Genomic DNA, 24,152 nt, shown 5'->3' with positions numbered 1-24,152 from the left:
GGTGCCATTGCCTTCTCCTTACTCCTTGAGTCTGACAATACAGAATTCTCTTTTGTTCCTGTGTTTTTAAAATTGTTTCTTCTCTGACTTACATTTTTTAAAAAATCTATATTCTACATAAATGACTTTTTATGTCAAACCATATAACTATACCACTGGAATCTATACAAATGGTATGTCTACTTGTATAGTCACCCAGATTTATTTCCTTAAGAATTTTCTTCATATTTTATAATTTATCCCACCTCTCACTGACACCTTAAAAGGGAACAGCTTTTTCCTCACTCTGATTCATCTCTGTTGCATTGTCATTTCCCCTCCTTTCTGAACAGAAGTCAGGTACAGCTGCCAAACATATTTTGATTCTCATTTTAGCTTTTTCCTTTACATTTTATGATATCCATTTATTTCTTTTCAAAATGAATGTTTCTGGCTTTTAAAGTATAAATGCCCATTGTAGAGAATATTTTATGAAAATATAGATAGATAGATGCAAATTCAAATGACCTCTGGATGGCAAATCACCTGCAATCTAGAGATCGTCCACTTTTTTCTATGTATATATGAGTATATTTTTCTAAGTGAAATTATACTGTAATATATTCTTCTGTATTATGCTGTTTTAAACTTAATATCATATCATAAGGGTTTCCCAGGTGGTACTAGTGGTACAGAACCTGCCTGCCAACGCAGGGGATACAAGAGATGCGGCTTCGATCTCTAGGTTGGAAAGATCCCCTGAAGTAGGAAATGGCAATCCACTCCAGTATTCTTGCCTGGAAAATTCCATGGAAGAGAAACCTGATGGGCCACAGTCCATGGGGCCACAATGAGTTAGATGTGATTGAGCACAGAGCATACGCATAATATCATAAATACTTTCATGTCAACAAGTATTTCTTCAAACATGATTTTTATCAATGAGAAATATATATTTAGCTAAGCCCCTTCTTTAGAATCTGGAAATATTTTGTTTGTATTTCATTTTTCACCATTATAAATTAGGCCACGATTAATAGTTAGCACATAAAAATATTGTATTTGTCTGATTTTTTTTTCTTAAACTCCTGAGAGAAACTACTTACTTAAAATTTATATACACATTTTTATAACTCTTGATTGTTGTTATGGTTCAGTTGCCAAGTCCTGTCCTACTGTTCGCAACCCCATGGACTGCTTAGAGAACAGCTACAACTCATTTGTGCCCTTAAAAATATAATTTCTGTCTTTTCCTTCACATTATTATGGTTCCTCCCCTCCTTTATGAGGCTGAGAATAGAAGGCCATCATTGCAGACCTGTTGTCAGTAGCCAGCATGATGAGTCAATCGTTTTCATTTCCTTGCTGCTGAAATCCTCTCATTTCACCATTTCTGTGAATAAGATAATTTCCTTAATTTATTCCTGTGCTAATTTTTACTTCATTTTCCTCTTCAAACAATATTTATTCATCAATCCAATGTTAGAACATCACTGTGTGCCAAAGCCTAGGCACTGGGTGTATTACAGTGATCGTCATGGTTCCTGCACTTCGTGGTTACACTTAGTGGCTAATGGGGGGAGGGGGGAGGACACGAGGATACATTCCTATTCATATTTCTTTGGGGAACATACATTTTAAAAATTCTGTATAAATATTAATGATCACTGTCTTTGCAAATTTTACATTTCTGATGTATGTACATTATATTTTTAAAACAAATATTTTACACTTATATGGATTCCTTTCACTCTTAACCATTATGATAATTCTAAATTTTACCCCTTTGAAGAACAACGGATTCCAGGTTAGTGTTCTCCTTTGTTATATGCTGTATTCTTTCATATATGAGCTCTGTGTATTTGTGTATAAAAACATGACAAATTAACTGTGGACATTTCTATGAAAGGACAGTAAAATTATAAAGTGTGTTAATTTTTCTTAGTTTTTTGTTTATCTATGGTTTCAAACTTTCTACCATAAACATACATCTAACCTATAATCAGGGGAGAAGCATTTCCAAATTGAAGTTTGTTTACTGTGCTATGGCTTTATGATATATGGAGCTTCCTAACCTCCTTTATGCCTGAACACGTTTGTTTGGATAAATTTGTTTTGCTGCTTGGTCTCTAATATTTTTTGTTTGTTTGTTTAAATCATGTGTTTTCCAGTGTCCTCTATGGAAATAAAATCACAGAACTCCCAAAAAGTTTATTTGAAGGACTGTTTTCCTTACAGTTACTGTAAGTATTTGATTGTTTTTCATCTGTTTAACCTAAATATTATATTTTACACAGTGTACCATCTCGTATTTTCATGGAGGCTTCAGAAAAATTTGACCCAAAATGACAGTTTAATGAAATGGAAAAGATTAGTGAAGCTAACATTGATGATGGTCATTTATTTGAAGACACAAGCGTCCCGGCTGTTCTGTCATTTAAAGTTTCTGCAATCTTTGCCCTTTATGAAATTTATCTGTTTTGATTTAACAGTACTTGGAAAGCAGAAAGACATGGTGATATGTTTATTCACCTTTGTCCAAAAAAATCTCTAACAGTGACAATACTAGAATAACACCCCCCAACACAAAAATGGTCTCTAGTAGTCTAGGACAGAGTGTTAACAAAGTAATCTTTAGTGAGAGAATCATCTGTTAATTTCCTGGATTTTAATATGTAAAGACCACTCTGCTTAGAGAGTAGCTACAACTCATTTGTCTCAAAAGAAGTATTTATGATACAAATTTATAAGAATAAGAATTGACTCCAGATGTCATAATGAATGCTCATATGAAAATGAGATTGAAAAAAAAAATGTTAATACTAAGATTGTTAGTGTTGGATCATCAAAATCTATTCAAATCCCCAGACAATTATAGGATATCTCTTTTGGGGCACACACTGACCTATCTGCTATGGAAGAAAAGATGAATATGCTACAATTTCTGCTCTCACCTAGCTCACAGCCAGCTTACTTTAAAATTCCTAAGTTTAGAATGCTATTTTCTCTTTTGAGTGTATGCATTTGTTGGTGTTAGGTTTGTACCATTTACCTGGTAAAAATGTATTCCTAATCCCACAAACTTCCCAAATGTGGATCTTTTTTTTTACTTGATAAATGTATGGTTATCATTATATCCTATTATTCACATTTTTAACTGTTTAATATTATGCAGAAGCATATTATATATCACAGCCCAATTCATACTCTCTCACACACACACATGAAACAAATCGTTAACAAAGCAATATTTAACCTTACTATATACAGTACTGTCAATTCTGTCCATTCTCTCTCTTCTTAATGCTATATAACCCAATAAATTAATTTCCAGCAAACCAATCAGTCAAGCTAAATACTGACTTTTGTGACCTAGTGGTTTTATTTGGGCGTAAGATTATTTTACAGCCCCTACAAGGAAGTTAGGTATAGCTGTGTGCTACAGCCAAGTGTTGTCTATTTTTTATTTGCCTCTCTCTCAGTTCTTCCTAGCACTGTTCTCTTTGCCATTTACTTCTAATCTCTTTTGCTACCACTGCCCTCTGTGGTATCAACACTTAAAGTTGCACGTTTTTTTCTTTTCCTCCCATACTTATTGGTAGTTGATGTAGTAAATGGGTTAATAATAAACCCTTGGAATCTCTATGTAGATAAATCTTACTCAAAAAACCAGCTTTCTCACTGTGCCTTAAATTATATCCCTAGACTAAGCCTGCCGGGGCTAACAAGGCACAATTGACTCTGTAAGGTTAGCTGAGAATTTGATTCAGTTAAGCTTCTTAGATCTGTTGAACAGATGAGATATTTGCGAGAAGTGGGTAAATGGAAGGAATAGAAGAAAGTAGTGTTCAGTATTACTCCCCCAATTTCTGGACCACCTGAGAGTAAAGGAAGTACAAAATTCTCAGAGAAGCACTTTCTTTAGTTGTCTTCCAGACTCCCTGCTTTCTCCCTGTCTTTAGCATTCTGCTGCCTGACTCCTCTTTTAGTTAGCTGTATGCCATCTGTCATGGCCCTGAGTGAGGAGGCATGGATTAATCAGTCCATACCGCAAATCAGTCTCTAAGGTCTTAGGAAAGGATTCTGTAGACCACAGAGAAGGCCAAAACTGAAATTCCTAAAAGAAGATAAAAAAAAAATAAGAAACTCTGATCCCTGGTTCAGGAACTAAGATACTACATGCCACATGGTGTGGACAAAAAAAGAAAGAAAACACACCCGAATAGTATGTCCATTAAAAAAAAAAAAAAAAAAAAAGGCAAAGTGAAAGCGTTAATCACTCAGTTGTGTCTGACTCTTTGTAACTCCATGGACTGTAGCCCGTCAGGCTCCTCTGTCCATGGAATTTTCCAGGCAAGAATACTAGAGTGGGTTGCCATTCCCTTCTCTAGAGGATCTTCCCAACCCAGGGATCAAACCCAGGTCTCCTGTATTTAGGCAGATTCTTAACCATCTGAGCTACCAGGGAAAAGGCAAAGGTGAGTTAAAAAAAAAAAAAAGACAAGTGCAGCAAGGAGAACTACTATGAGGAAGTCCTGACTTTGCACAGGCAGAGAGTTGAGATCTTAAAAAAGCAAGTAAAACTGAAATACCCTGTGTTAATCACAGAGGGTCTGTTGGGCAAATTGGGAAATAGTATTCAGTGTGTTAAAAAGGAAGGCATCACACCCAAACCATATAGCACACATTTTTGAGTTACCAAGTATTTGTTAAAATCCTAAGTATCAAAGCTCCGAACTAAATGGTGAGAGAGAATAAGAAATATCAAAAAATTTTCTGCCCCCAGAAGGCTAAACTCTCTGCAGACCAACTATGTGGGCCTATGTAAAATAGTTGACGAAACTAGGTAACACTGACTAACTTGCTCTGGAAAGTAGAGGAAGGAGCATGTTAATTGGGTGAAAGTTGTATTCTGGAAAATTCTTGCTCTGGAGAAAGTGAGGTCCTCTGAGGTCTTGATAGGCCAGATGGTTGAGGCAGATGGAGAGCAGGACCCGTGTATTCCCATAGGTGAAGCAAGCATGAATAAAAGCATAGGCAAGGTGACATGTAACCTGTAAGGATGACGTTTGCACAAGATCTGTAAACCATGGCTCCACAAAATACTAATATTGAATATTGGTACGATATATGAGAAAATGGAGAAGGAAATGGCAACCCACTCCAGTATTCTTGCCTAGAGAATCCTATGGACAGAGGAGCCTGGGGGGCTGCTGTCTGTAGGGTCGCACAGAGTCAGACACGACTGAAGCGACTTAGCGTGCATGCATGCATTGGGAAGGTAATGGGAACCCACTCCAGTATTCTTGCCTGGAGAATCCTGGGGACGGGGGAGCCTGGTGGGCGGCCGTCTGTGGGATTGCACAGAGTCAGACACAACTGAAGTGACTTAGCAGCAGCATATGAGAAAAAAAGTTTGTGAGATACTGTGCTAAACAAAGTGAATTGGATATCTATACTGCAGAATAGAGCTTCCCTGATGGCTCAATGGGTAAAGAATTCATCTGCAGTGCAGGAGACATAGGAGATGTAAGTTTGATCCCTGGGTCGGGAAAGTCCCCTGGAGGAGGAAATGGCAACTCACTCTGGTATTCTTTCCTGGAGAATCCCGTGGACAGAGGAGCCTGGCGAGCTACAGTCCATGGGATTGCCAAAGGTTGGACATGACTTAGTGACTAAACAGCAAGAGTTCAGAAAAGGGAATCAGAGATCCCATTGGGAATTTTGGGCTGTTGTCAGGTCTTGAGTTATTCAGAGCAAATTGGGAGTTACTGCACTATTTGGGAGAGGAGTGACGTGATCTGATCGATGTTTAGAAGTCTCACTCCAGCTACTGTTCTGAGAATGGATTGGACTTCTTTTTCTTAGAGCAGCTCCAGGGACTAATGTTTATGAGGACTTTATAGAGCCTTTGATAGCAAAGGCTGGTTCTCACCCGCCTTTATCTATTGCTGTACTTCTGCACCTTCCAGAGAATATCTTTGATAATTTTTTGTTGGATAAATGTGTAAGTACCACTAGATTTAGGCAATCCAATCATTAGATATGACCCTTGCTTTATCTGCCATGACCCCAAATCTTCAGCCTGTGATACCTGCATAATGACAGTTAAATCTTAGTGTCAAGGTTAAAAGCAGTGAATTTCTTGATTGGATTTTCTCAATAACAAGAGTCTTGAAGGTGGGTTAATGAGATACTACACTTTAATTAATTCTATGACTATTTGATCAAACAGATTACTGAATGCCAACAAGATAAACTGCCTCCGGGTAGATGCTTTTCAGGATCTGCACAACCTGAACCTTCTCTCCTTATATGACAACAAGCTTCAGACCATCGCCAAGGGGACCTTTTCACCTCTCCGGGCCATTCAAACCATGTATGTATATGGAGTCAGGGTCAAATTTGATGACCGTTGTTTTCATTCTGGATTTGAGAGTTGAGTTCATTGCAAGTCATGTGTAAAAGTGTTCTGTATGTGTTTCTGAAAGGCATTTGGCCCAGAACCCCTTTATTTGTGACTGCCATCTCAAGTGGCTGGCGGATTATCTCCATACCAACCCAATCGAGACCAGTGGTGCCCGCTGCACCAGTCCCCGGCGACTGGCAAACAAAAGAATTGGACAGATCAAAAGCAAGAAATTCCGTTGTTCAGGTAATTTCTTACTTTGTGTGACATTTCCCCTGTGTTACTGAAAACAGTAGTTAATGAGATGTAGAGACAGCTGACCTTCGACTGAATCGCCGAACATTACAGAATTGTATTTCTTTTTCTTCTGCCCATGAAGAAAAATAGACACCATTCACATAGAATCCCTACATGTAACCTTTTTAACACACTATCCAGCAGAAGAAATAAAGGGAAAAAGATGCCTGGATACTTCAGGCTGTAATCCCAGGGTTTGAATTTAACAGTGGGCTTCTAGCTAACTCAGTGCCTGTTAAATCTCATGTTTGTTGTATTGTTTTCCATTGAGCAGTGGTGAAGTAGTTAATTGTCTTTCTATTTCTCTGAGAAAGTGAACTGCAACGTAGTTACTTGATTTGCTCAGGTTCAGAAGTAGGGGGAAAAAGAACACTCTGGATTCCTTGCTTTTCACAACAAAGCAATGTTTTGTTTCTACCTTTACGTTTTCACATTTTGACCAGGACTGTGAGGATTTTTTTTTTTTTTTTTCCTGAAAGGCCATCTTTTAACACTTTGGGAATATTACATTTACTTATAAAAAGTGAAATATAGGTGCATTGTACTAATATTAAAGAGAAAACTTAGTTCATTGAAATTTTATATTTGCTTTGGTATATTCTTTCTATTTTTTCAAAATAAAATGCATTGTTTATGTTTCGGGTAGTACACTACCCAACTATTCCAGGCGTTATTTCACATTCGGCAGTTAATTCATAACTAAAAAGCTAATATCAAGATAAAGCCGTTTATTGTCCATGATTCTAGATGCATTTCCTACTCATGGTTATACTTCAGCCACTGCTGTGAATATACATTTTTTTCACTTAATTATCTATAGTAACTTTAGTCCATTCTTAATCTAATATAACTCATATCTCTGCTTGCTGACATTCAGGTGCATCTTCTATTTTTTTTCTCTTTTTTTTATTTAGCTAAAGAACAGTATTTCATTCCAGGTAGGTTTTGCTCGGTAGTAGGACTAACTGCAGACACCTTTTTCTCACTTATAAAACCTAGCTTCTAAAACTCTGATATGCATGCTTTCAAAAGTCCAGTGGATACGCTGTAGCTAGATTCTGCATAGATCACTAGTAACTGTTTCCTGAAAACCTGACCTTTGCATGCAGCTTCTGATGTTAAACATACATATTATTAAACTCCCACTTTTTTTTTCTCTCTCTCTCTCACTTTGGCACATTATCTAAAATTTCTCACAGTAGCTAAAATGTTTGAACCTATGGCTTTCTACTTAAATCATTTTCTCTCCTTATGTGTATATCTGACCTTTCAACCTGTTTTTAAAATATAGCTTCTTGAGCTGGTTTTAAAGACAGACCTTTCTGTTGTCAAAGAACTAGTTCTACATGCAATCAGTCACAAACACACAAAAATGTTTTCAATCATGAGATTTACTCTTTTATAGAGATTTTTCTATACTAAAAAAGTATCCCTTACTTTTTGCTTTACTTGGTTTGCTGTTGCTTCGCTTTTTATACCAAAGCATCAGCTTCCTACTGGTTTATGTGCAGCTGTACTTTGTGATCTTCAATTCTTGCATCTTTGGACTCGTAGTATAACAACTCCATGAAAGCAGGATCGATATCCATCCTGAAAGTATCATGAGCACCCAGTGCCTTGAATAACTTAGTTGAATGGAGTGTTTCTTAGAAAAATAATTGAAATATTTTACCACTGCAATCTTAACACTGTCAAAGCTGATGATTCTAGAACTAGCTCTTTGAAGTATGTTTATTTACTTATTTCTTCCTTGCCTGCCAATTGTGTAAAATGCCTCTTGACTTGTTTGTTTTAAACTATTATTTAAAAATACATGTTAGTAACTCATTGGCTATATTTGTAATCTCTTGGGTATATTCTAGACTATAAAATATTTTAATAGTTATAAATAAAGGTATTTCTAAGCTGTTAGTATAAAAAAAAAACATCTTTTCTCTTAAGAGTTCTAGGTTTGGTCTCTATTTTAAGGAGATATGCCTTGCTTGCCATTGCTGAATTATAATACGAATAATTTTATGCATTTAACCGATTTTGTTTTATCACACATTTTGACTTGAATGATCAGTAATATTTTGTATATTACACTGGCTCCAGAAGAAGTAACATGTTGAAATAACAATTGGCTTTCATTGGCAATCTTTAAAATTTATTATTTTTACCCAATTATTAAATAGAAAGTCATCTGATAACTATTACCCAGAAAAAGTTATATTGAAAACCAGAACCCCCCATAGGATAAAACATTGATATTACTTAAATGTCCAAATTAGAGAAGTTAATATTATCAAAATATTCAATCTCTTACATTTAAATATGCTTTTTCATAATTAGAAATTCAGAGAAGGCAATGGCACCCCACTCCAGTACTCTTGCCTGGAAAATCCCATGGATGGAGGAGCCTGGTGGGCTGTAGTCCATAATTAGAAATTAGTATTTCAAATTCACCAAGTAAAAAAATCAGGTAGTTTTCAAAATTTTGTTAATAAGATTCAGTTCAGTTCAGTCTCTCAGTCATGTCCAACTCTTTGTGACCCCATGGAAACAGCACACCAGGCTTCCCTGTCCATCACCACCTCCTGGAGCTAACTCAAACTCATGTCCATCAAGTGGGTGATGCCACCCATTGAATCAGTGATGCATCGAGTTGATGATGCTGTTAACAAGATTAACAGCAGCCAAATAGGTTTTGCAAGGAAAAAAAAAAAAAAAACCTCTATATCAGATATCATGGCTTAATTGTCAATTTCTGATTATTCAGTTTACATGATTTAAAAGCGTAATTCTAGAAGTCAGGACTCAGAAGAATTCTTTGAGCCTCTGCTCCCTCTCCACCCCACCCCCCCCCAGATATTAATTAAAATCTAAGCTTACTGAGAGAGTAGTCATAAAATAAGTATTATTGTCATTGCATTGAATGCAGATTACTTTCAACGTAAAATACCTCATGTATCTGTCATTTACACTTTATTCCCTGCATTTTCTCTATTTCACTTTTAAAATGAAAGCTTAAACCACAATACAACAGATCCTCATGTCATATCGTAAATGTCATGACATTAATTGCCAAATGTAATGAAACTATTATATTCAACTTTCCGAACTTCTTCCGAGATCCTGATTCCATTTAATTCAGTGACATTATTTATGAGTTGGAAACGTCATTAAAAAGCATGTAAGCCATAAAACCTAAGGTTTCGTCCAAATTTTCCAGTGGGAGTCCTTGATGATCAATCTCATGATTTGCATTTTATTTCATTTCACGTGTCTGTTTGCCTACCACCATTCTGGATGGCGTCTAGATAGTACAGTGATCACTCAGAACAAAATTTATCTTGTGAAGAGTTCATCTTTTAAAGGACTTGACAAGAACTTAATTTGTGCTATGCATCTTGTATGCCATTGCTTTTCCTGTAAGACCCCTGTGCTTCACAAAATGATTATGAAAGTTTACAAAGCATGACGGTTCCTGTCAAACCGAGCCATTCCCCAATAATTGCCACAGTCAGGGAGGAAGGACGAGACCTTAGTGAGTTATATATATACTATGTGAATCTTACTTGGGTTTGCTCTGTCTTTCTTTCCTTCTGGGTGATCTTTACTTTTTCAGGAATTCACCATTTGGGCTGTAAGTAAAAGTGTCTGATCTGAAACATAATATCCTCCCTTTTCAATCCTGATGTATCTTCTTTTAGTCTCACTCTTCTGCGCCTTCTTATTTGTTTTTATTTTTTCAAGAAGACACCACAGATCTGTTGGGCCTCTCTGTTGTCCTTGTAGCGCACCTTCAACTTCTCCCTGGATGTTGTTCCCGAAAAAGCTGTTGTTTCAGTTCTGCAGTTCTGAGGAACGCTGGAGGCACCTTTCAGTATAGCCCCTTCTTTGTGTTTCCAGGAACTCTTCGGTAGTAATACTCTTACTATGGTCATAAACATTCTTACGGGAAGAATGCATGTCATGTAAACAGTATTACGTTTCCAGACCGTCTGTAGCTTCTCTCCTGCTTCCCTTCATCTTTCCTCTTGGTCTTCCCCTTGGCCTAGTGGATGGTGTAGTGGTTATGTAGCGAGATTTTCTGTTGTGCTTGATCTAACCATGTGGTTGCCAGGTATGAGTAAAACATGGTTCCGTCAAGCACCATGGAACGTCACGCAGCTTTCTACAGCATGACAAGCTGCTGAGGCTTAAATCAGGATTTACTTGTCTCTTTTTATAAAATCAAAATGAACAAAAGAGGGCTTTTTAAGCATTTCTGAAGATTATGTGAGAGGGAGAGAATAATAAAAGACCATAGAAAATTAAAAAACCTGAGTCCATCTATTTGCCTTGAAAGCCCTGATTGAAAATGATATATAGGCATATGTTTATTACTGGATACATTTTCAATTCTTGACTCAGAGAAAAAAATAAACTTTTTCATGATTAGTAGCCATTGTGTGATTAGCTGTCAAATAGGCTAGAATGGCTCACAACTGGATCAGCAGAAAGTACAGCTGTGAAAAGCTCAACTCTGTTAATGTTTTCCTGTCCTGTGAATCCGGTTACTCTTTTTTCCAGCAAATTCCAAGCCCTTGTTTTAACCCTTTCCTGACATCCATTGACCAAAACCCCCCAAGTTGTCTCCCTGCTGCATAATCTATAGTTACCTTACTTTTTTCTTCCTACAAATTAACAAATATTCTAACTTTCAGACTCAGTATCTTCTTTTTTGGCTTGAATCCTCAATAGGTACAGAAGATTATCGATCAAAATTAAGTGGGGACTGCTTTGCCGATTTGGCTTGCCCTGAAAAGTGCCGCTGCGAAGGGACCACAGTAGACTGCTCCAATCAAAAACTCACCAAAATCCCAGATCACATTCCCCAGTACACTGCAGAGCTGTAAGTTCATCTCCCAGAAAAATCCAGTTTCAGAAGGAGGGAACGAGAGCATCAAAACATTGGGATTCTTTTCTTGCCCTTTCATCTCAATAATTATGTTAATTTTAATTGACACACATTGGCATAACTCTATTTTGTACAAATGTAAGTATTAGAGGCTTTCTTCCTTCCTCTTTCTGGTCCAAGGTACAACTACAGAAAATAACTCAAAAATTCAGTTAGTACTTGATAATGCTAATAACAGTACATCCATTTGATACTTATTACTTGGGGGCTTCCCTGATAGATGAGTTGGTAAATAATCCACCTGCAATGCTGGAGACACCGGTGTGATTCCTGGGTCAGGAAGATCTGCTGGAGAAGGAGTATGCTACCCACTCCAGTATTCTTGGGCTCCTTTTATAGCTCAGCTGGTAAAGAATCTGCCTGCAGTGCGGGAGATCTGGGTTTGATCCCTGGGTTGGGAAGATCCCCTGGAGAAGGGAAAGGCTACCCATTCCAGTATTCTGGCCTAGAGAATTCCATGGACTGTATAGTCCAAGGGTTGGCAAAGAGTCAGACACAACTGAGCGACTTTCACTTTCACTTTCCCTGATAGCTCACTTGGTAAAGAATTATACCTGCAATGCAGGAGACCCTGGTTCAATTCCTGGATGGGAATGATCCCCTGGAGAAGGGATAGGCTACCCACTCCAGTATTCTTGGGCTTCCCTTGTGGCTCAGCTGGTAAAGAATCCACCTGTAGTGCAGGAGACTTGGGTTCGATCCCTGGGTTTGGAAGATCCCATGGAGAAGGGAAAGATTACCCACTCCAGTATTCTGGCCTGGAGAATTCCATGGACTATATAGTCCATGGGGTGGCAAAGAGTCGGACACGACTTAGTGACTTTCACTTTCTTGCGTATGAATTATGTCCAAGGGCTTTCCTGGTAACTCAGGTGGTAAAGAATCTGCCTGCAATGCAGGAGACCTGGGTTCAATCCCTGGGTCGGGAAGATCCCCTGGAGAAGACAATCCTAGAGAGAGAAGACTCTCCAGTATTCTTGCCTGGAAAATCCCAGGGACAGAGAAGCCTGGAGGGCTACAGTCCATGGGGTCACAAAGAGTCAGACACAGCTGAGCGACTAACCCTTTCACTGTGTCCAAACCCATTTCTAAGCATTTAATTGATTTTTAATGTATTTAGTCTTTTCAGCAACCAAATGAAATAGTTTGGAGTCAACATTTTGAATCTTTGTTCATTGTGAATTCAATCAGAGTCCTTTTTTATCAGCTATACTATAATAATTCACTGACTCATAAGTTGAAGGATTCAGTAATTGTCAAGTATAAAACACAAAGGATAGTTTTCTTTTTCTGAACAGTGGATAACATAGCAGGAAAAACTGAAAATGATAAAGTGTGAGCAGATCTATATTTATAATACTAACATAGGGCTTAGCACATACTAGGTTCTAAAATATATTTGTTGAATTATTTATAGATTCTGTGTCCATCTGTGTTGGCCTTTACTGACTTAGTTATAAAAGTATGACATTTAATGTTAGGGTTTCTAAAAAAATAAAAACCTAATGAAACCTCATCACTTTTAGAACATCTTAGTAGTGTTTATGTCTAGCACCATCTGGTATTTGTCATTAACTGCTTTGCAAAGTTGGTTGTCTTTTTGTGCCTGTATAATTCTTTCATGTTCAACTAGATTATAGCCCCTTGATGGCAGGGATTGTTTTATAGTTTATCTCTCACAGTACCTATGCTGATGCCTGTTACTTAATGAATTTTAATCAATTTACATATTTAAAAATTATACAGTGCTTTCAAAAAGATGACAGCAGCTAACTACCTAGTGGTTATAAGGATTTTTTTTTAAATTTCTATTAGTACATGAAGCTATTTCATAGGTCCAGAACTTTAGAATTGTGTGGACACCATGCAATAAAATCTCCAAACTCTGTGTTTACTGTCATGTATGGAGTTATATTTATGTTCAGTAACTCTGCAAAGAATTCTAATTCTATCTTTCAGCATGATAATACTTAAAATAAGTTCACCTGTCACTCATGCATTTAGAAACTAGTACCTAGTTTATCTTTCAGCAAAGGTTGTGTTTGCTGAGAATGATGGCATTGATGGTAACTAATGATGGTAACTAATTAAGAAATTACGATTTTTAAAAATTAGTCCTGGGAAGAAAATATTTGCAAAATATATATCTGTAAGGAACTCATATCCAGAATACATAAAGAGCTCTTGAAACACAGTGATTAAAATCTACTTTACCTGAGACTGCTCTATCAGTGCATTGGTTAAGACGTAGAGCTTCCACTGCAGAGGGCATGGGTGCAATCCCCAGCCGAGGATTTAAGATCCTGCAAGACATGTGTGTGGCTGCTCTTCCCTCCCTCCACCCCGCTCAAAAAAGTACCTTACCAGATTAAAAAGTGATCAAATAATTTGTATGGACATTTCTCCAAAGAAGATATCTAAATGACTGATAAACACATGATAAAGCACTCAGGATCGCTAGGCATGTGAAAATACAAATGAAAACCCCAATGAGGTAGCACTTCACATCCATTGGCTTTTAAAAAAGAATGGTTTTTAAAAAAGACAGTAATGGGTAAGAGAAATTGGGCCCCCCATACATTGCTGGTGGAAATGTAAAATGGTCCAGCCCTTTTGAAAAACAGTTTGGCTTTTCCTGAGGTGGCTAACATGGTTAAATGGCTTTACCATCTGACACAGTGGTTTCACACCTATGTATATAGCTGAAAATTGAAATCATACATCTACACAAAATCTTGTACACCAGTGTTCCTAGCAGATTATTTATAATCATCCAAGTGGATGCAACTCAGATATCCATCAGCTGATGAATGGATAAACACATGTGGCATATCCACACAACGGAATATAATTCGGCCATAAAATGGAATGAAGTACCAATCTATGCTAAACGTGGAAAGACCTTATAAAAATTAAGCAAAGTGAAAAAAGCCAGGCCAAAAATCCACATTTTGTATGATTCTATTAATAAGAAATCTTCAAATAGGAAAATCTGTAGAGACAGAAAATAAATTACTGGTTGCTAAGGATTGAGATAGCGGAGGGCAGGAAATTGAGAGTGACTACTGACAGGCAGGGGGTTTCTTTTTTGGGTGATGAATATGTTCTGGAGTTGGAACGCAAAGATGGTTGCACAAGTTTGTGAATATTTGTAAAACCACTGAATTGTACACTTTAAAAGGGTACACTGTATGGTTTGGAAATTGTATATCAGTAAAGTTGTTAATAAAAACATTTATGGAGCAAGTGACTAGAAAAAAAAAAGGTCTAAAATGCTTTTGGAAGCAGCGGTAAGAGTGGAAAAAAAGAGGAAAAAACAATCTACAGATTACTGAGTGATGAGTTGGTTTTGAATTTTGATTATTGGTTTTCTTTACTATATGCTTCTTAATATGTTTTATTTTGATCCTTACAATATGGGATAAATTGAAAAATATCTGTCCTTCCCACAAATTTTCTGATACATGTCTTGTATTTTTCTTTTGGATAATCATTAAGTAATGTTATAATTCTGTATGAGAAATAAAATTTAATCTCTTCCTGACTTTTGGGAATGAAACTCTTCTGTTTCTGCTTTCCCTAGGCGCCTCAACAATAATGAATTTACAGTGTTGGAAGCTACCGGGATCTTCAAGAAACTTCCTCAGTTACGTAAAATGTAAGCCATATATTAGCCATCTTTAAAAATTCCTATAGTGTTGTGTTCTCTTACACCTTTGTAGTTTTATTTCGATTTCTTAGGAAATAGGGAAAATTAAAGATTCAAAGATATGTCCATACGGTGACCACTTGTGATATGAATATAGGGTAAACACTGAGAGAAACCTAAGTAATTTGCTCTTTTCTGTGTATGTCAGCGATGGCGACCAGGTTTTCTGTAGCAGAACCCTCATGTCTTTAACGCTGACAGCTGGTCTGTTACATGGTCACAGCAGGAGTCCCCCAGTCTAAGTGCACTAGAGATGAGTTCAGTAACGTGTTGTAACTTCCTTCACCATTCCCCAAACCATGCTGTTATTTCTCTTTCAGCACATTCATGTCGACTGTTTGACTTTTTGCTTCATTAAGCTTTCATTAGAAGATAGTCAAAATTAATGATTGGTAATCTGGCTTGATAGCTCACGTGTGTTACTACATGTCTGCAACTCATATTTTAAAATAAGTTTCTAAGGTCAGCAGTTTCCACAACACTCAGACAGTAATCCAGCCCCCTTGAGGATGATGGAAGGAGGGATAGGACAGAGGCCAAGCGTGTAGGGCCATGGAGCACTGTCAACATAACAGGAAACATCAGGAGGAGCAGAGAAGCACGCTTTCGTGGTATCTGTGCTGTCATATTGTGACTGATCCACAGGCAGAGAGTGGAAATGGCAGAGCAGACTGAATGCACTTCCTGTGCACTTGGCCTGCATAATACACTGCCTCCCAAAGAGTTTCTAAAGTCTTAAACGTCCTCCTTTTTCACTGATGCTGACTGCTTTTTCTTTTTAGCTGTAAAATGCTTTTCAATTCAACACATATTTATTCAGAGGCTGCTATGTGAAGTGCTCTGAAAGGAATAAAATGATACCTAAAAATGATCCTTATTTTGTGGGCATCACTGGTCTTGGAGTGAGCCTTGAGAAAGAAAAAATCTCTAGGAAGGTGTTACCTACCTCAACTGGATGTTCTTGCCCTTTGGGCAAGCATTAGTGTTTTGTATCGTACAGAATATGGGCAGTTAATTTGGTGGTTCTGACCCATTATTACATGAGAGGTTATGGGCACAATCGCATATTCAAATACATTTCTGATGTTGTCTAACCCCAACATATTCTAGTTTTTCCTTCTTTACTCAGCTGCCTTCTTTGAGTAATGAATTCATTAAACCGTTTAAATTGGGGGCACTTCTTTGAAAAAAAGTTTCTTATTAAGTGTGGCGGCAAACGTGAAAGTTTACACAATGCAGTACCTGACATCAAGGTTTTTATATTTCTGGGGGCCCTGGTGGGTCCGTGATTGGGCTGGCACCATTCAGCATAGATGTTTCCCGCTTGTATGATTATCACTTTGTCTTGATGGAATCAGAAAGTGGTGACTTTTCAGAGCCTTGGGAATGCCAGGCAGTGAAGAGCTTAGAGGTTTTGTGGAAGATGCTTGTTCAGTAAAAGAAAATGATCAGAGGCATTGCTTAGTGCCCTTGTTGTTAGAAATTGTTTCAAATATTTGTTTCAATCATTTTTACTTAGAAACTTTAGCAACAATAAGATCACAGACATTGAAGAGGGAGCGTTTGAAGGAGCATCTGGTGTGAATGAAATACTTCTCACGAGTAATCGTTTGGAAAATGTTCAGCATAAGATGTTCAAGGGCTTGGAAAGCCTCAAGACTTTGTAAGTATTCTCATTTGCATTGTGATTTTTCTACCACAGAGCTGTCATTCACAGTTCTTTATATTCCTGGGAGGAGTAGCTCCTGCTCTTCCTCACCCCCCTCCCCATCTCTCTGTCTCTCTCTTCCTCTCAGTCTCTCTCACACACACACGCAAATACATTTTTTAGAGGCAAACAGTTCCTGACTCCAGTACCTCTGGCTTCAATATGTTGCTTACAAATGATCAATAGAGTCTCTCCTGGCTATTGAATCCTCAGCAAAAAAGATCATCTTGGTTCCAGTGCTTGTACAGATCTGGCTCCCTGTGCTTTCTCAAAATGATCATTCTCTTTCCTTTCATTCAAATTCCTCCATCTAATACTATGTCTTGGCCCAAGGTCACCAGCTTCAGAGCCAATTCCAAATCTGTGGAATAAGCCTAGATTGAGACTACCTTCATCTGCCCTTTCAAGGTCTTAGTGAAGAAAAAAAAAGAAAGTGGCTGCTGGTGTCTCTTTTAGTATCTATTTCAAAGAAAACATGTTAAGAGTATGTCAGCTTACTCAGGGATAGGGAAGCTAGGAAAAGAAATCTTATATGTTTCTAAAAGGTTGTTGGCCCAGGAAAATGTGGCTTGAATAGAAAAGGACAACACCTTGAGTTACTTGAGTCTTCATTCAGTGTGTTTATGTAGCTTTTATAACCTTTAAAGAATATAAATATGTTTGCCGTAAGTGGTGGACTAAGCATTGGAAGAAACACCAACAAAACTGAAACCTTTGGAAGGCACGAAGGAAATTGTAAGCAAGAAGCAGCCCTTGGGAATTGCAGTGGAAAGAGACCAAACTCCATGTCTCCCCTAAATGCCTACCCTATCCCTTGGAGGCACCAAGAGCCACGCCCAGGGGAACTGAGACCCAAGGGAGTTCATGCCTGACCTTAATCAGACGCGAGGGATAGGACATTTCCCCAGCGTTCGATAGCATCCCAATTAACATCCCACTCAAAAAAGCACCTGTCCGTGAAAGGCACACATGGCCTGAGACAAACCACCCAGCACAACCAGCCTGCAACCTGCTGGCTCCTCTCATGGGCTAACTCGGGGTCCCAACAAAGTGAAAAATGTAATGCAAATATCCTTTTGGTCTTTTTATGGAGGAGATACTGGGAGTGTGTAAAAGGAGGGCAGAGAAGTTATACTACAGGTGGCTACATCTACTCCTGCCCCCATTCCCCTCTCCCAAGCTGTCTCGGGTAACTTGGCAAAACTAAGTCCTGCAGCAGCCAGAAGCCTGCCTTCTTAGATGGTGGCTGAGCCACTGATGTTACTAGAGCCTTCTCCTCAAGGGGGCAGTGTGCATCAGGGTGGGCAATGGGGGGTGTTTGCCAAAACTCAGTCTCTGTTCACCAGTGCCAAATAGAAAGGTGTAGAGAGAGATTTGTGAAGTAGAAAAGAGTAGTTTTTATTGCTTTGCCAGGCTAAGGGGGCCACAGAGGACTAATGCCATCAAGACCATGTGACCCACCTTGGAGTGGGTAATGAGGAGTTTTATAGTGTTCAAGGAGGTAGGGCGTGATCAGCTTGTGGACAGTTCGTGGACTGGTTGGCATCAAGGTTAAGTTTCAAGCATCATCAATTTTCTGGTTTCAATCCGTTCTAGGGTCAGTAGTTTTTACCTGAAGGGAGTTTACTTCCTGTAAAAAAAAAACAGCTTAGGAATGTGTATCAGGCCTTTATCTGTATCTTTCAGGAAACTGGGAGTTCAGTGAAACTGCTATGTGGCAGAATTATGGTCTAAATTATTACCATTTCCCTAGCCTAACAGTTCTTTAGGCTATTCTTTGTTTCCACATCTTGATATTTCGCAATCATCAACTCTCGAATTCGCATTTTACTTCAAAAGACAAAGACACAGGGGCTTGTGCAAGGAGCTTCAAGGGGAGGCGTGAGGTCTGCCTGGAACTCTGCTTACTCTGGCCAGCCTTGGGCTGCCATAACAAGATACCACAGACTGAATGACTTAAACAGGAGAAATGTGTTTTCTTATTGTTCTGGAGGCTAGAATTCCAAAATCAAGGTGCTAAGATGATTGGTTTCTGGAGAGAACTCCTTCCTTGGCTTGTAGATGGCCACATTCTCTCTGTGTCCTTCTATGGCTTTTCCTCTGTGTGTGGGACAAGAGAACTCTGGTGTCCTTTCTTCTAAGGACACCAGTCCAGTCAGATCAGGGCTCCACCCTTAGGATCTCATTTCATCTTTGTGAGGTCGCTCAGTCTTGTCTGATTCTTTGCGACTCCATGGACTATAGCCTACCAGGCTCCTTCGTCCATGGGATTTTTCAGGCAAGAGTACTGGAGTGGATTGCGATTTCCTTTTCCAGGGAATCTTCCTGACCCGGGGATTGAACTTGGGTCTCCCACAATGCAGGCAGATGCCTTACCATCTGAGAAACCAGGGAATCTACTTTACCATCTGAATCACCATTTAACCTTAACTAGCTCCCTAAAGGCCCCATCTCCAAGTGCAGTCCCATCAGGGATTGGAGCTTCCCAGATGGCTCAGTGATAAAGAATCCGCCTGCCAATACAGGAGACGTGGGTTTTACCTCTGGATCGGGAAGATCCTCTGGAAGAGGAAATAGCAACCCACTCTAGTATTCCTGCCTGGAAAATCCCATGGACAGAGGATCCTGGCAGACCATAGTCCTTGGGGTCACAAAGAGTCAGACACAGCTGAGTGAGCACACATGCAAGGCTTCAGCATATGAGTTTTCAGTTCAGTTCAGTTCAGTCGCTCAGTTGTGCCCGACTCTTTGTGACCCCATGAATTGCAGCACGCCAGGCCTTCCTGTCCATCACCAACTCCAGGAGTTCACTCAAACTCATGTCCATTGAGTTAGTGATGCCATCCAGCCATCTCATCCTCTGTCGTCTGCTTTTCTTCCTGCCCCCAATCCCTCGCAGCATCAGAGTCTTTTCCAATGAGTCAACTCTTTGCATGAGGTGGCCAAAGTATTGGAGTTTCAGCTTTAGCATCAGTCTTTCCAAAGAAATCCCAGGGCTGATCTCCTTCAGAATGGACTGGTTGGATCTCCTTGCAGTCCAAGGGACTCTCAAGAGTCTTCTCCAGCACCACAGTTCAAAAGCATCAATTCTTTGGCGCTCAGCCTTCTTCACAGTCCAACTCTCACATCCATACATGACCACTGGAAAAACCATAGCCTTGACTAGACGGACCTTTGTTGGCAAAGTAATGTCTCTGCTTTTGAATATGCTGTCTAGGTTGGTCATAACTTTCCTTCCAAGGAGTAAGTGTCTTTTAATTTCATGGCTGCTATCACCATCTGCAATGATTTTGGAGCCCCAAAAAATAAAGTCTGACACTGTTTCCTCATCTATTTCCCATGAAGTGATGGGACCAGATGCCATGATCATCATTTTCTGAATGTTGAGCTTTAAGCCAACTTTTTCACTCTCCTCTTTCACTTTCATCAAGAGGCTTTTTAGTTCCTCTTCACTTTCTGCCATAAGGGTGATGTCATCTGCATATCTGAGGTTATTGATATTTCTCCCGGCAATCTTGATTCCAGCTTGTGCTTCTTCCAGCCCCACGTTTCTCATAATGTACTCTGCATATAAGTTAAATAAGCAGGGTGACAATATACAGCCTTGACGTACTCCTTTTCCTATTTGGAACCAGTCTGTTGTTCCATGTTATATGAGTTTTAGGGGAATACAGTTCAGCCCATGCTGCTGCTGCTATGTCGCTTCAGTCATGTCTGACTCTGTGCGACTCCATAAGAGCACCCTAAAGAGTTTATCAAAGTATTTTTTTCTGACTAGCTCCAGTCACAGGACTCTCTATGAGACAAGTTCTCTAAATTCAGTTTTCACCTTCGTTATATATCTAGCAATGGTTTGTGCCTCCTGTGTTTAGGCATCTGAGGTAGACACCCACTAACTCTCTACTTAATCCCACTGTACCTCAAGCTGCAAAACAAATCATTTAGAAACAAGCTAAAGGTATTGAAAGGCCTTCAGTGGGTTTACCGGGACACAGTTATTGCTTTAAGTGGTATCTTTCAGCTTGGAGCTATGAAGATTTCAACAAGACCCCTCCCCCTTCACTGCCTGTGGACTTCTCAGCCCTTGAGGACTAGTAAACCTCTTAGTCGTACATGCACATATTTCAGTGGGTCTTTGAAGCCCCCGCCATTGCAGGCAAAATGTAGTACATATGTGTGCTTACAGATTTTTCCAGCAACAGAAAATAAAGCTTTTTTCAACTTTTCCCAGAAGTCTGTGACTCCAATAAGATTAAGACCAAATGTTCTTATTTATTTATGACAAAGGATAGTGCTGATAGTCATACTTTTCTGTTGTGCATTTGTTTCCAAACGCAAAACAATGCCTTGATAAGGAGGGCATTATCCTTTCTTGTTATCTGTAACTTAGCAGAATGCAAAAGCCGGTACTTCTAATTTATTAGAGGACAATGTAGAATTTTAAAGGAAAGTTTTGTTGCTATTTTTGCTGTCTTCTAACAGGGTGGTCAACCCACATCTAGAAAAATTAAGGAAAATATTAACTTTTTAGCAATTCTGTATGAAGTTTATGGCAACTATTCATTTTTACAATGGATTTTAAAGAAGCTTTTCATTCCCTTCTAAGCCCTTCAAAGAAACAGTTTGCAAAAAGAATTGAGAACCAACCAGAACTTTAGCAGTGATGAGGAAATGACAAAAGTTTTAATCCTACTAATGTCAATGACTAAAGAAAAAATGGTTAGAATTTCTTTCAAAAGAAACCTGTTTAAGCTTCCTTGTGAACAACTGGGATCTCTTAACTGTTGTCTCCTTTTAAATTTTAAAACTCAAAACAAATAGAATAATTTGTACAGGCTTTGTGGAAGCTCAGTCAAATTTGGCTCCCCCAGCCACTGTTGACATTGACTTGGCTGTAAGTCCCTGAGATGCCCTTAGTCCTGTATCCGCTCTGGCTATTGATTCTTTTCTGCCTCCTTTCTGTTCAGCAGCGAGTGTAATGTTACGGAGAATACACAAATCACAGGGCTTCCAGGGCTTAGAGAGGTGTGGGTGAATTAGGATATTATGTAATCATGCCACCATAATTGTACCATCAGAGGAAAACATTCTGCCCTCATTACATGGGGTTGTAAGCCCATACTTGAGACTCTTGAGTTTTTGTAACCGAGTGTTATCACTGACAACTCTAAGCATTTCGTTCTTGCACAGGTTTCTTAGTATAACTGGCTCTCTACATCTGCGGATTCTGCATCCACAGATTCAAGCATACACAGTGAATGCAGAACCCGCAGATATGGAGGGCCACGAATTTGGTATATGCAGGGGGTCCTGGAATCAATCTATCAGAGATACAGGGAAATGACTGTAACATATCAGCAGTTCCTTATGACAGGAAAACATTCAGAAAGCAAGAGTGAATATGCATTTGCAAGGAGGGGTTATTGTGGTCTTCAGATAGGCAAAATTGATTGATATGTTATCTCCTTAACGATGTTGTATTTTTCCCCCTCAGGATGTTGAGAAGTAATCGCATAAGCTGTGTAGGGAATGACAGTTTCATAGGACTCAGCTCTGTGCGTTTGCTTTCTTTATATGATAATCAGATTACTACCATTGCACCAGGAGCTTTTGATACTCTCCATTCTTTATCTACTCTGTAAGTATGAAAAATAGTCTTCCTTGATGTATTAATTAAGCCAGTGTATGATATTTATTACTTTTATTGATACCATTTTAATGCATTACTAAGTGTTTCATAAACATAGGATTAAAGACAGGTATTTTTAAGGACAAATTTATCATGTTAAACTTATTTTAATTCTTCTAACAATATTGCCTACTAGCTTATGTTAAAATTTAACAAAAATTATTGTATTTTTCAGTGAATTATTTATAACAGTGTGATGTGGCTTAATTTGTAAATGGTAATCTTATAATTTGATTGAGTTGCAAATGAGAGAAACGTATTTTTTTCCCAGTGTTCTCACATTGGTGTCTTTGCCGTATGAGTATCATAAAACAGAGTTGATAGGGTTATTGCCAACAAACTGTACTCAAAGGATCATTCACAGTGACAGGAGATATATTATGATGACCAGACCGACAATAAAAGCTCACCATAGGGCATTTACTATGATATTAAGAAGATATTAAAGAAATAGGGTGAGCCTATCCAAGAGTACATTTTATGTAGACAAAGAATAAAGAATATTTGTAGGTCTACAGGCAGAACTCAGAAAGTGTCAAAAAACAAACTCTCCAAAACAAACAAGGGTATTTTAAGCCCCTTGTATGTAAGTATCTAAGAAAAGCAGTATTTGGAATGATAAATCTTACATCTGATATGGCTTTCTGGTAAGAGTGGCACCTAAATATACTAATTTAACTGAAAAGGTAGTTAGAAGGAAAAAAATCATGTTTAACATAGCTGAAATCCCAGAAGAAATAATTTGAAGGAAACATCCATCCATCAGTAAAGTATTTAATCCTCTTTCCACATAAAATCTGACATTTTCCATCGAGTGACTAATTTGTGCATATTAAAGATGCCGTGTTTATAAATAATGGGATTGTCAATAGGTTAGTGCTGAAGTGGTGAAATGCTAAAAGTATTGAGATTTGTAGAAATAAATTCATTTTTATAACTGGCATTTAATCAACTCAGCTGTCAGTTTAGATGGGAAACCTATTCCCTGGAGCAAATAAGAGATGGAAATCTTGAAATGACAAATTAATGAAATAGCTGTTGTCAGGTTAAACTCAATAATATAAGGTAATCAGCCTTCATCTTTATATTAAATTACTGCATTATCAGTGTAGAGAAGTTTGACAGCAAGTCAGATCTGACAAGTTTAAATTATCTCTAAATGAGATATCCATCAGGATACCCTGCATAAACTCTGAATTGCCACCTTCACTTTATTTTCATGTGAAATTATTTGAATAATTCTCATATGAAAATATTGTTTTTATTGTTTAAGTTCCAGACATAAATCTTTTTAGCCAGTGAATGCATCCTGTATGTTGTATGTGATTGAGCATGAATTGGGGGTGGAGTATGTTGTGGGAAAATGGTAGCATGGGATTTTGAGAAGCACAAAAGCAGACACCTAAATTTAACTCTGCA

At 38.4% G+C, this 24,152-nt stretch overlaps 1 protein-coding gene across 3 annotated transcripts in view; it reads left to right on the top strand.

Moving 5' to 3' along the window:
* Nucleotides 1-24,152, top strand: part of SLIT2 (slit guidance ligand 2) — a 405,363-nt gene that overhangs the window by 297,370 nt on the left and 83,841 nt on the right. For 2 of the 3 annotated variants that reach the window (XM_086406325.1, XM_086406327.1), the window contains exons 12-19: nucleotides 2,151-2,222; nucleotides 6,215-6,358; nucleotides 6,471-6,634; nucleotides 7,600-7,623; nucleotides 11,411-11,561; nucleotides 15,211-15,285; nucleotides 16,856-16,999; nucleotides 22,539-22,682. In XM_086406325.1, coding sequence (XP_086262451.1) covers nucleotides 2,151-2,222; nucleotides 6,215-6,358; nucleotides 6,471-6,634; nucleotides 7,600-7,623; nucleotides 11,411-11,561; nucleotides 15,211-15,285; nucleotides 16,856-16,999; nucleotides 22,539-22,682 — 918 coding nt within the window. The remainder of the gene's footprint in view (nucleotides 1-2,150; nucleotides 2,223-6,214; nucleotides 6,359-6,470; nucleotides 6,635-7,599; nucleotides 7,624-11,410; nucleotides 11,562-15,210; nucleotides 15,286-16,855; nucleotides 17,000-22,538; nucleotides 22,683-24,152) is intronic. The other variant, XM_086406326.1, reaches the window with a different exon arrangement.

The sequence above is a fragment of the Bos grunniens genome, chromosome 6 (assembly GCF_055505025.1).
Source record: "Bos grunniens cultivar Pamir isolate PY7600 chromosome 6, Bosgru_T2T1.0, whole genome shotgun sequence".
NCBI classification, from domain to species: domain Eukaryota; kingdom Metazoa; phylum Chordata; class Mammalia; order Artiodactyla; family Bovidae; genus Bos; species Bos grunniens.
Note: the sequence above shows the minus strand (reverse complement) of the source record. Positions and strands in the feature narration are given on the sequence as shown.